Source organism: Hippichthys cyanospilos, chromosome 6 (assembly GCF_059441005.1).
Source record: "Hippichthys cyanospilos isolate Australia breed blue-spotted pipefish chromosome 6, RoL_Hcya_1.0, whole genome shotgun sequence".
Lineage (NCBI taxonomy): Eukaryota > Metazoa > Chordata > Actinopteri > Syngnathiformes > Syngnathidae > Hippichthys > Hippichthys cyanospilos.
This window is the reverse complement of record NC_142374.1, coordinates 18187864-18200800: the sequence shown is the minus strand read 5'-3', so window position 1 is coordinate 18200800 and position 12937 is coordinate 18187864. Positions and strand designations below refer to the sequence as shown.

General features: G+C 37.4%; 1 protein-coding gene across 1 annotated transcript; it reads right to left on the bottom strand.

Moving 5' to 3' along the window:
* Window positions 1-331: 331 nt before the first annotated feature.
* malt3 (MALT paracaspase 3) lies at window positions 332-11245 on the bottom strand. The gene is made up of 15 exons (XM_088417210.1): window positions 11201-11245; window positions 10922-11000; window positions 10694-10830; window positions 9908-10046; window positions 9500-9672; window positions 9227-9323; window positions 8776-8811; window positions 8458-8661; window positions 6681-6858; window positions 5707-5781; window positions 5452-5579; window positions 2913-3062; window positions 2385-2539; window positions 1811-1927; window positions 332-897 (listed from the first exon to the last, which is right to left on the bottom strand). Exons 2-15 carry the CDS (start codon window positions 10932-10934, stop codon window positions 565-567), a joined length of 1935 nt encoding a protein of 644 aa, XP_088273336.1. The 5' UTR covers window positions 10935-11000; window positions 11201-11245; the 3' UTR covers window positions 332-564.
* Between the last annotated feature and the right edge of the window lie 1692 nt (window positions 11246-12937).

Below are 12937 nucleotides of genomic sequence, written 5' to 3'. Positions count from 1 at the left end.
ATTATTGCTGTTCTTGAGAAATGAACATAAAACACTGGTTAAAATGTTACATTTAGATTATATACATTTCTGACAATATGCCCAGGGACGTAACCCCAGGAAACAAACATAACATTAACGATAATGTATTGCTACATAAAACAATTATTAAAACTTAATCATACTAATGTGAGTTCTCTATTATTAGACCTGATTGCAAACTTAGACAGTTCTTTCAATAAGTGAAAAAAATCACCTTGCTGTAAAGATCTAGGAAGAATCCACTCTCTCTTTACACTGACAATACAACACATTTATTGGATAAATAACTGTTTTTATTAGATACATATCTGTGGCTAGCCAGCTTGCCACTTGTGAAAAAAAAGTCATTCACAATTGTCTATTAACAACACCACTTGGAGAGAAATCAATACTTAACTAGACAGAGGTGATTCTAGGTCAAAGGTTTATGGGAGTAAATATTGATGTTTTTCAGTGTTGGGTGATTGGAAGCTCATTACATGTGACACAACCCGCATTCATTCGTCATCCTGCATCAAACAACGTCATCAAATATGAACAAATCTAACATATGAAGTCTTGTAGCTCATTCTCATCATTTTCCTCAGGTTCGTTGCATCTGAAGGCCGCCACTTGAGCGCCACATTCAGCCTTCCTGGTAAAGGGCTTATGTGGACCAGCATGAGGTCGATTCGGTGGTTGCTTGCTGCGTGAAATGTTGCCCATACTCTGGGCGGAAGCAGCGTCCTGTTTCCTGGGGGATTTGCTTTGAATTGTCTCATACAATTTACAGGATGCCACCAAAGGTTTTCCGATGTCCACGTGTTGGCTCTCTTTGAGACGCAGTCTGCTCTCTGTGTGAGTATAATGTAGATCCATCCTGATGACCAGTGACTCCTAACAAAAGGCAAGCAAAATACAATTTTTTTTTAGAGAAATTAACGATAATTGATCCACGTTTTGCTATACCGTGTTCGCTCCCTATAAGGCAATTCACATTTAGCGGTCTTGCTGTTTCACAGATGGTTTTTCTCCAACAAGGTTTGACTTTTGAAAGTGTAAGTAAACGGAGAGATGTCTGAGAAAATATTCATGCCTGTCAGAGAAAATCATACATTGTGTGGCGAGGGGTTTTACTCTTTTGAAACATATAGTAAATGAAGAAAAAAAAGGGAAAGAAGTAAAAATAACTGAAAAAACAACACTAAATGCAAAATACAAGGTTTAATGAAAAAACACAAATGAATAAACATTTACGATAATTGAAAATCACTTGTACTAATGAAAAATACTGTAAATAAAAAAATATAATACACAAAAAATTTAAACTTAAAAAATATACTGTAAATGAAAAAAATATTGCATGGTAATGAAAAAATGGGGAAAATCATAAAAATAAATGGAAGGATGCCGTAAATGGAAAAAAAAACACGAGGTATAAAAAGACAAGTAAAAAAATATTTGTGAAAAACAAAAAAATGCACTTATGATTAACAAAAACATACTAACGCAAAATATATAGAATAAATAAAGCCATATATAGTAAACCTTAAAAATATATTGTAAATGAGAAAAAACACTGTATGCAGGTAAAAAAAAAATTAAAAAACACAACGCCCTAACGTATGAGCAATGAAAAAGGAACTGATTAAACAGCATATTGCAAATGAAATGTATGTAATAAACGTATTTAAAAAAAAACAACAACCTTTACTTTCTAGATTTCACTTATCACGTTAATTTTTGGGAACGTAACACCCGCAATAAACGAGGGAACACTGTCTTCTAAAACAATGGGGGACTCACAAACCTTAAGCTTCTGAAGTCCACACACTCGCAGAGTACAGTCTGGGTTAGCAGCTTTATCGAAAAGTATGGAATCCATGTCCTCAAACCTTCCAGGCCGAGAAAAAATGTCTTCCATGGGCTAAGAAAGCATAGGATGAAGACCCATTAGTATATTTTAGACTCAGTTGCCGAGTATTATAATCAGCCACTAGATGTCAGTGTAGCCCATCAAAATATTTCTAAGACAGCCGTAAAAGTTACTTCTCCTTCCTGTTCTGTGTTTGTGGTTTGGTGAGGCGGAAGATGGATGTCCATATATGGATGTGACTTCCCCATGCATGTGACACGTGGGTGAGTAGTGGTCAGTTTTCGGTTTTCTAATGGAAACTATGTGACAGTATTATCAGTGTGCAACGTGGAATTTTAGAATTCTCATAGAACTGGGCGTCATATCATAACTAATCAACTAAAAATGAATCATTTTTTCACTTTTTTTTTTTAATCTGGAAATGATTCGGTAGTTCATGTGGTTTTAAAGATGGTATGGCAGATGGTTTCATAATAAAATATTAAGCAGGGTTGGAAGCAATATTTACAGGTATGCTGCTCAGCGTGATGGTGCAGTTGTCCGTTTTGGGGCCTGTGGTCCTTATAACTCCAAAAGCCACCAGTACATTTGAGAACAGTGCTGAGAAGCTGACTTCCACTTCTACTCCACAAAGAAACATCAGCCGCTTCTTCCTTGGTAGCACTGAAAACATCCATAAGATATTTTTTTTTTAATAAAACAGTATTTATTGCCTTCGTTAAAATGTTCCTGGTAAGCAGTCTCATTATTAAGCCTACAATAATAACATTAACTTCAGGGTGAGGAGTTTGAGGAATTTATGAGTTGGCATGAATTGCTTTCATTCACATATTACACTTGAAAAGCAAACAAAAGGGGAACAAATTCACAATGTTGCCTGTTTATAGGGAAGTACTTTCTGGATGTTTTTAAATAGGGTATCACATGCTGTAGCGTAGGCGGTGTGAGTAAGAGTTATTGCTCTGACTCAAGGTGAAATTGAATCAGGGATGAAAAAAACACAAGTTTAAGTTTAAAAATAAGCATGTGAATGCACCGTTTGCTTGCCGCCAGCAAAAATCTCTCAGGTGTAGCTCTCTTGTGTGGCCCGCCGTTTGAACTGGATCGGCCAGTGATCGTGGTTCATTCAGTGTGTGCTTGATTTCCACGGCTTGCTTGCCTGTGACCAGGGGGTCTCGGCCTAAATCTAATGCAAAGAGAGAAGAAACAGGGATTTGATATCAGTGGTTAAAAAAATCATTAACTTAATTATTAAAAAATATTTGTCTTCAACAAACACTCAACATTAAGTGAAAGACCTGTTCCCAAAAAGAAATAAGTAAAAATAACTATTTTCCACAGAGAAATATTAAACATAAAGTATCCTCTTTTGGGATAATCGAGTAGTAAAGATCAAGTACCCCAGGGATACCCGTACCCCCATTTGAGAACCGCTGCTTTATATTATTGTCTTTAATACTAAAAATGGTCTTAGCAAATTAACCCTTGAGCATTATTTGGACCATTTTTGGGTCACTTTCCTCCACATCATTCTCATAGTATTTTAGCCAACTGATGGCACAATCCTGGTAGAGTGATAACTAAGTGGTCATGCCAAGTTGAACATGTTGTCACCATCTGGGTGAAATTTCAGCTCTTCTTTCAATTATTTCCCCTATGATGTGAAATGCCTTTGAATTAAAAACAAAAAAAAAATCAAACTATTGGACGAAATACAGCACGAGTAGATTGCTAGCATTGAATTTCAGTCAGTTAAGCAGAGTGCAAGCACAACAACTTCCGAAGTCTGCGCCACAATGTAGCTGCCTTGGTTGCCAAATCGTTGGGAGTAAGGGTGAGAAAATATTCATGGGATGCACATGGCTGACTTTGAGGAACTTAGGGGAATTTGCTGAGGTGACTGAGCAGACACACAAACCGAAGGAGAAATGTGCAGAAGATGACGGGATAAAAATGAGGAAGCAAGGAAAGAGCAACATAAAAGCAAGACGGGGATCAAGATGAGCACAAATGAAATAAATAGTACTGTATAAATACTGTTCTATACTGTATAAATACTATAAAACTGTACTGTATAAATAGTAGTACTGTATTCTCGAATTTATGATCATTAATTATGACTTAAAGTGATATAAAAAAATAAAAATAAAAATAAACCTTGCTGGCAAAATATTTACAAACTAGGTTTGTAGTCCAGACTCAACAAAGTTTTTTTTTTCATGAAAACAGACAGCCTCCTTCAAAAGAAGTTTGAAACAAAAGTTTTGCAGATTCGAAAAAAAACAAACAAAAAACATCTGACTGATTGCTTAACCTGATCGCAAGCACCAAAGCGCACAGACTTTTTTTTATGTCATGTCAACCAAGGGCAGGCTAATAAAGTCGATAAATTTAAAACAGCTATTGAGTAATTATGGTACACTGATATTGGGCAGTAAAATCAAAAGGAATATTTAATATTTAGATAAAAATATAAAACGTTTTGCTTGGTGAAAAATGAATTACCCAAAGACCAAATAACACATTTCCTCTTCATTATGAATGATCAACTTTTATAATTTTGATGATTTTTTTGTACCTAAATTTAAACTGCATTACAGAACACTACTCATCTTCCTCCAAATATCGCCCATAAATTTTGTTAACTGAGACAAATTCGACAGCTGAAAAATCCCATTTAACTCAGCATGGTGTGTTAGAGTGATCAGTAGCAACGGCAACTGTGTGTCAGGTTATTTCCATCAAAGTGTGCAGAGTCCTTTATGCCTATCACACCAGCCTAATGGAGCACTTGAGCACTAGCGGTTACTTTACAGTATGCTACCACAGGTGTTGAACTCCAGTCCTCGAGGGCCGGTATCCTGCACGTTTTCAAAGCCTCTCTCTCAAACACACCTATTCAAATGACAGGGATCATTTTCAAGCTCCTGCAGAACATGCTAATAAGCTAATTATTTGAATTAGGTGCTTTGGGGAGAGAAAATCAAAACATCCCTAATGTTGGTGCCGCTTTGTGGGTTTTTCATTTTGACCCAACTTTATAGGTTACAAAACACCCCCCAAATTTTGGCTTTCGGGCTCAACAAATAACCCAAAAAGTTGAGTCCATCCCTTTTTTGACCCACATTGGATTATTTTTGCCCCAACTGTTTTTAGACTACACGCTGCCCACTCACAGCTGATTTGCGAGTGAACTCGTGAGAGCGGGGCCAAAGGAGAGCCGTGGGAGGGGCCAAAAGGCCGAGCAGCTGTCCCGTGCTCGGCGGCGCTCGGGTTTCTTTCTGTTCTCGAGCCCGCAGTGTGAATTTCCAGAGAATGAGGTCGCATGTTAAAAGTGTCTTCAAAAAGTACATTACAAGTGACAGTTGTGATAGACAGAAAGGCGTCCTCTCAAGTCGCGAGCCACTGATAAAAACTTTACAATCGCAGGCTTGGCAAGAAATAGCGTAAATACTATGGCGCCTGCGATTACGAAATCTGTCTGTGGTCTGGCCAACCATCTATTTATCGAACAACCCCATGGCAGCAAAAGTCTCATATCAAAGATTTGTCCACGCTTTCTTTGACATACTAACCCTGTGACACCTTCTCCAAGACATGTGTGACCTTTTCCGTTTGAAGGATGTGCTTGTTCAAGTATTTGGTGAAGATTCCTGTACTTTTTCCTCCATCTTGGACTTCAAAAGCTTCAGCATCTTCACACCTTGGATGGGTAAAATCATAAAATACGCTGTAATGCTTTTAATGTTCAAAACTTTGTAGGATGATTACACTAACAGCTTAGTGAGCTGAATTTGTAAGGAAATATTTCTATTTACAAATGTACATACGTGCCATAGCCATACACAGTGTTTCCTTTGGGCTGCTGTGGCTTGATGGCAGATAGTGCAAGCTGCTGATTGTACCTTCAAAAAAAAAAAAAAGCACAATGGGGATTCCATTCTAAAAACAAATAAAACCTCAGAAAAACAGTTATAGAAAGCCTAAATAACATAATCCACAAATGATAACATTATAGAGACAGTATATATATATATATATATATATATATATATATATATATATATATATATATATATATATAATATTTTAGAATTGTTTATTTTAGCGATTATTTTAGTGATTAATCAAATAATTAAATTTCATTTTTGCATTGCATTGCAAACCCATTTTCCCATAATTTCTATTTATTAATCAATTGCTAAATAACTCATTCAATGCCAAGGATGTATTTTCACATTTGTTTTAAAAGACCAGATGTTCAATTCCAGATGCTTAAGTATCAATTTAATATGTAAAGTATCTGGAAATTAATGTTCTTAATGTACTTAAGTATTGAATTAATACTTAAGTGTCTGGGATTTAATCTATGGACTCTAAAAATATGTCCCTGGTATTGATTAATATTGTTTGGTGGAAATAAATCAAGAACTAAACAACAATTAATGGTGATGTTGTCATCACCATTTTCTTTAAACCAATTCAGCTGCTGTTTCAGTCATCGTTTTCCAAAGTAAAAGCAAATGTTTGCAAATGTCTTGTATTGATTAGACACAAACGAAAATTAGTCGACTTTCATGAAAGATGACAGAAATCGGACAATAAGAACCTCTGAGGGGCCGAAATTTTTTGACAATTTTAAGTCAAACAACAGCTTTAATCAATTACTTGATTATTAAGATAATTGTAAAAATAATTTGACCATTGACTTTGACGTTTTGTTTTTCATGTGATTATTTATTTTATTTTTTTGGGGGTGTTTTTCAAATTAGGTCCCATCATGGTGGGAATAACCCAATGTTACCATTTGCGGCAAGTATCCAGCAGGACAACGTTGAGCGCAGTGTGTCGTTCCTGCATTCGCAGCATGATTCGTTGCACGCACACACAATTTTCCGTTTGGTAAGGTTGCGGAGCATCCACAGGCACCAAGTAATTCCTCCCAGCACACTCGTAGCCATGGCCCGCATAGTAGAAAAGGCCTGCAAAGGTTGATCAAACATTGATTTCTCCATTTCAGCGTTAAGTCTGAACATGTGCTTAATAAGAAGAAACCAGTAAGTTCCAAAAAGCGGGAAATGAAGTAAACAAATGTCTGTCATCTGTGCTATATGTTATGCTGCAAATACATTGAATTTAATGTTGGGAACGTGATATGAGAATGTCATTCAACACCACAAATAGTCGGTACTTCTACATGTAAGCGATGCTTATTTCTACGAAGACACACGTGACATTAACGTGACATGCAGTAGGTTTTAGATTACGGTACGGCTTGTTTTATAGCGTCAGTAAATCGCTGCTGGATAGCGAAAACGTGAGTTAATGACACCCGTAAAAAAGTGTTTCAAATAGCTTATATTCTTTGCTTATCTTCATGTTTACATAATGTACAGTATTATTTTATTTCATAAATCTACGCTATGTCAAAGGTTTGGCAACATCAAATTCAATTGGTTGTAAACACATTAAGGTCAAGAAATTCAAGCTATTAATTGTTGAAAATGTTTGGTTGTGAACCGAAAGTCATTCCAAGCCATAAAGTGCCATCGACAACATTAAGACGAAAAAGAAAAGGGTTGAAACAAGTCCTCAAGTGATTTGACTTCCTTGGTTAAAAAAAAAAATGCTCAAGGCATTTTTTTATTGCCTGGGTCACTCGCTTATTACACAGCAACACATGTTGATGCGAGAAGGCCAAATTCACTTTAATCCTTTGTTTACCATAGAAAATATGGACAGAAACGCCTAGGTACACTTTTATTTTTAAGTTGTTCCCGGTGTCGCGGCCTAACAACTTACTGCAACTGTTGCTAACTGTAACCCTATTGACGAAACAAATATAATGTTGTTCTGAAATCACTTAATTAAGCTGACAATATCATATGCCATTTTGCCAGTGTTTACCGTCGGCTTAGGCTCCGTTTATAGCTAGCACAAATTAGCCACTAGCTAGCAATGCCCCAGTGCTCCATGTCGGCTAACATCATAGACGTAAACGACTCTGCACACTACGATGCTGACAGGCTGACATACCCATGATGACGCAAATGTGCTTTTTCAGCTGGAAAATTTGTTTCTCAAGTCAACATTAATGGGGAAGGATTTGCCTAAAATGAAATGAATGAGGAAATGAATGTGCAGGTAAATGTTTTTACAATTGGTTTGCATCTAGCAATTTTTTTATACAAATTCTTGATATTTGATACACGATTTGATGCTAACAGTCTGACATAGTTGCCATTGCTACTGATCACATTTGACTGGTGGTCAATTATAACAAAACAACATTACCATTAACAATAAATGACAGACTGGTTTTGAAAATAAAAATGCACTGTGTAATGTGTGAACTCTTTGTAATGTCCACCGACAACCCAGGCTAAACTTAGCTCCACCTTGTCTTGCAAATATTTTATTTTCGTCTCTCATTTAAGATGCATCATTTCAACGTAACTACTTCTATCGTATTAGCCGGACGGAACTCTATTGATAAACACAAAAACTGAGAGTTCCATCCTGCGAAAAACAAAACAAAAACATGAGTAGGTGGGGGCAGGAGTACGCTGTACTGCACTTACCATAAACTCCTCTGTCAAGAAGGTCAAGAAATTTGTCAAGAGCGGCCAACATCTCCACCTTGGTGAGATCCAGCAAGGACACCACTCGGAATTCCAGCTGCTGCAGGAGGTTGGCCAGCTCATGTACATCCATCACCGGGGCCATCAAGGCCGGGTGGTGGGCATAATTCAAGTTGCCGATAAGTAAGGCAACTTTGTCCACGGCTGGAACACACGAACAAAAATAGACTCATGCATTCAAAAAATGAAAAGCATGAATTGTTCCTCTTTAGAAATAACAATAGAACGCCTTGAAATTGAAATTGTCTAAAAATGTACCTTTGGTTTCTGATAGAGGAAGTTGATTGTTTTGCACTAAAGGAAAGAGCCAAAAACATGAGTCATTATTTTGTTTTTTCATCAAAACTGAATGACTTTGTCGAGAAAGATTGCATCAGGTGTTGCAATCTATTTGTGATGCACGCACACACGCACAAAGAGCAAAAGGGAAAAACAATGTGAGCAGTTTCGCTTTACATTGCCGCGCTCCTGCTCAGACGCAATTCAGTTTGAACTCCAACAACTTCCCTTTTACTCCGTAGAAATAGGGAAACTACCTTCAGCATCATGGAAACTAAAATGCTGACTTTTAATTCAGTGGGATGACATGAATGTGAAGTAAATGTCTGTTTTTATGATAAGATTTCATCAGAAACTGAGGAAGTTCAGAGAAAAGCACAGGAAAGTTGTGCCAAAACCCGAGGGCCAGAGGTTTTCGTCTGCGACTTACCAACGTCAACTTCGACGGGGTCGCTCCATATTTCTTCCAGGACGTTAGAAACCGAGCACAAGTATGTTCCTTTGTGCTTGGCCTCGGCTTGCTCAATCTACAGGTAGCACAATAGCTTATTCATTAGCCTGCACGTGAGTTTCTATTCGGCTGCACATCAAAACATCAGGCTACACATTAACTGACCTTTCACAATGAATAACACGGTTAGCGAAGGGTGCGTGACGTAGTGTAAACAACTAATATTAGCACTTGACAAACATCCTTCCTTACCAGCAGCGTGTCAGTAGTGTTTAACAGTGCATGTCCATTTCTGTACCATTGGTAGCATGGAGCAGGTTTGCCAAAGGCGGTGCAGCGGAGTGTAATTTTTGCACCAAGTTGGACTGTCTGTGGTTTCGGGTTGATAGCAATGTGGGGCCCCCCCTGCCACTGCTGCGGCAAACCTGACACAGGTGGGAAAAGAATGAAACACAAGAAAATTAATGAAATTCTTATAACGCTATAAACATGAACAGTCACACTAGTGCAAGTAAAAGGTGTAACTTTGTCAAAGCATTCATACAACATATAATTTAACTAAAAATATTCCTAACCAACCAATCCGTTATTCATAAAACTAAATACTCTTAATACAACTTAGTTTAATCTAAAACTGCACAAAAAATACATAAAGCATACCAGATGCATTGACGTCCAGGACTTTCACTTTCACCCATTCACTGAACACGCAGTTAGAAAAGTTATCATTGATCCGGCACACATAGCACCGTGTTTTAATGGCCTTGATGGTCAGATCTGCCTGAGTTCCACCATGCACCTTTAAGGAGGAAAAAAAATCCTGTAAGTGTGTACAGATGCAAGCGTATCCAACATATACAGATTCAAGATATGATACAATTTTACAAAATGTCAAGAAAAATAGCAAAGCAAAAATGCAATAGAAAAAGCTATGTTTATAAATGAAAACCAGCGATAGCGTGAAGCCGCAATAACCGAACTGTCATGTAGTAAATTAACAATGTATTGCGCTACTTGAATATGAATTATACAGTAAAATCCACCTGTTTTTATGCATCTCCGAGGCAGCCATTTTGCCACTTGCTGTTGCTTGAAAATGACATCACAGTCGCTCAGGGCTCAGGTAACAACCAATCACAACTGACCTCTTTTCTTAGTATTATCATGTGACTTTCGCAAGCTGAGCCACCATTGGTCATTACCTGAGTCCGAAGCGACTGTGATGTCATTATTAGTTGAAGGCAAATGACAAAATGGCCAACCTCAGATACTTACAATCTTATGTTTACTGCAACCAGTGCAGACAAAAGAAACGAGAAATGAAGACTTCGTCTGTTGTTATTTAATTAGAACAACTTCACGGTATATTCAAATTCATGGTGAAAAATTCAAGTCTGATTGTGTTCATCTGAGTGTCACGGCCGACCTCTGGTGGCTCCCACGTACCTCGTAGATGTCCCCATCATCACCCTCCGCGAACCACTGGTACTTGAGGATGCCTGCAGCCTCAGCACGGACGTTTAGCGTCACCTTGTAGTGCACAGGCACACACACACTGACAGGCTGGCACTCTATGACAATGTCTAAAACAAGGCAAACAAAAAAAAAAAAAACTTGCACTCATTCATATGAACAAAGAAACGCAACAGCAAATCATAGTCGGCAGCAGCACACCTCCGATCATCATCGGACCGGGATGGAACCACTCATCAGTGCATTTCCTTCTTTTATACGGATATAAGTGCGGTATTTACTGTAAGGGAATAAGTCAGTTTGTTAAAAAGGGCTTTAACTAAAGAACGATAGAAGAACAACAACAATTAAAAAAAAAAAGTTCAGCTATTCGTCCTAATTCTTAGCGGAAATGAAGTGATGTTAATAAATTTAAATCATTACTATTATAAACAGTATTATTATTCAAATTACTAAATAAAGTAATGACTGGGTGCATACCTGCCATCAGCGTTGCACCAAAGAGACTGTTTCTGTTATCGCGAGTTCATAATTTAAATCTTTGCGAATAAACCCTCCCCTCTTTCCTGGAACAACACTATACCGTAAACCTGACTATAATTACGCACTAAATTTACAAAGGCGCACAAAGGCACTTGTTCACAATTGTAGTGAAACAGTGGTTATAAACTGAAGCGATTATTCGACAACTATAAACGCACGGCAAAAGTAAAATGAGGCAATGCTCAAAAATGTTTCCAAAAGAAAAAAACACGAGAGGGCATATTTTTTATATGACGGTAATAAGCAATCACTTTCATTTCCAGGCGCAGATTAAACTCCAAACACCAGGGGAGGAAGAGCTGTAAAGCTGTAAAATTGGATGATTTGTATTCGGATAAATTCGCAGTTTGTTGACACATAGAGTGAAAAATAATGATGCCAGATCGTAAAACTGATGACAGTCTAGCCTTCCAGTAGCTACCTTAGTGTAACCTGGTGCAATCCTTAATGTGAGTAATGTGTTCAAAATGAAATATGCAACACCAGCCAATGCCTTTCCAATGAGTTGTATCTAAAAATTCAACATGTACGCATGAATTAGGTGTGATTTATGTTTGTCTCATTAATATGTCATTCAAACGTGGGGTGACCATATTTTCCAAACTGAAAATTGTTCACTGAAACTGAAATATGTAATAAATTCTCACCAGGAACTTTGCATAACAAATATAATGCTAGTCAATCTAGCATTACTTTAACCAGTGCTAAATGCTGTCATGGATATTTCTGAAAATTTGTGTGAATCAGTGCCAACCTTTTTTGCTCCGTACAATGTTGTGCCTGTGTAGTAAAATGTGCATCAATGTCCTTGTAACTTGAACTGATGAGTGACTGTTCTGATTTTGGTTTATTGTTTGGTTTATTTCCACATAACTCCTGCAATGTGCTTACAGACTAATCATTGCTACAATGACAATAAATGCATTTTATTCTATTCAATATGCATTTATATTTGAGATGTCCTACTGTGTGAGTGGTCATTGAACGCATTTCCAGTCAGCTGCGTGGGTCATAGGTGTCAAACTCCGTGTTTTTCGTTTTTCCCTCCCCAACACACCTGATTCAAATGATTAGCTTATTAGCAAGCTCTGCAATAATCATAATCATTTGAATCAGGTGTGGTTGAGAGAAAAGATTAGAAACATGCAGGATACCGGCCCTCGAGGACTGGAGTTTGACACCTGTGGTGTACGTTACTCACTTTAGTAATCAATTGTTCAATGCAATTTTTTTTTTTTTTTTTTGCAAAACATTCATTGTAATACCGAAAAACAAACAACATACCACAACTTTCTATGGCCTGAATTAATTTCCGATGATTTGTCAAAAAGGAAGCAGGAAGTAGCTCTGGTTTCCGGTATGACAGGAAAATCAAAGTAAACAATTTAAATGGATTTTTAATTGCTTTTTAGTATAAATTTCTATCACAACTGTGTGATTGACACAGGCATGGCCCAAACAAATGTCTTCCTAGACCCACAGAAAAAAAAAAGACTACTTAAAACCAGAACAAAACAATTTGGCTGATAAAATGTGTCGGGACTTGGAACACAAGTCTCAAAACCATGTTTGTTCCGGTTAAAACTAGAAGTCTGGTCACCCTAGAGTCGTTATATGTTTTACCACGCATTGCAACACTTTGAGGGGCAGCTCTTGAGCAAAGCACACGTCACT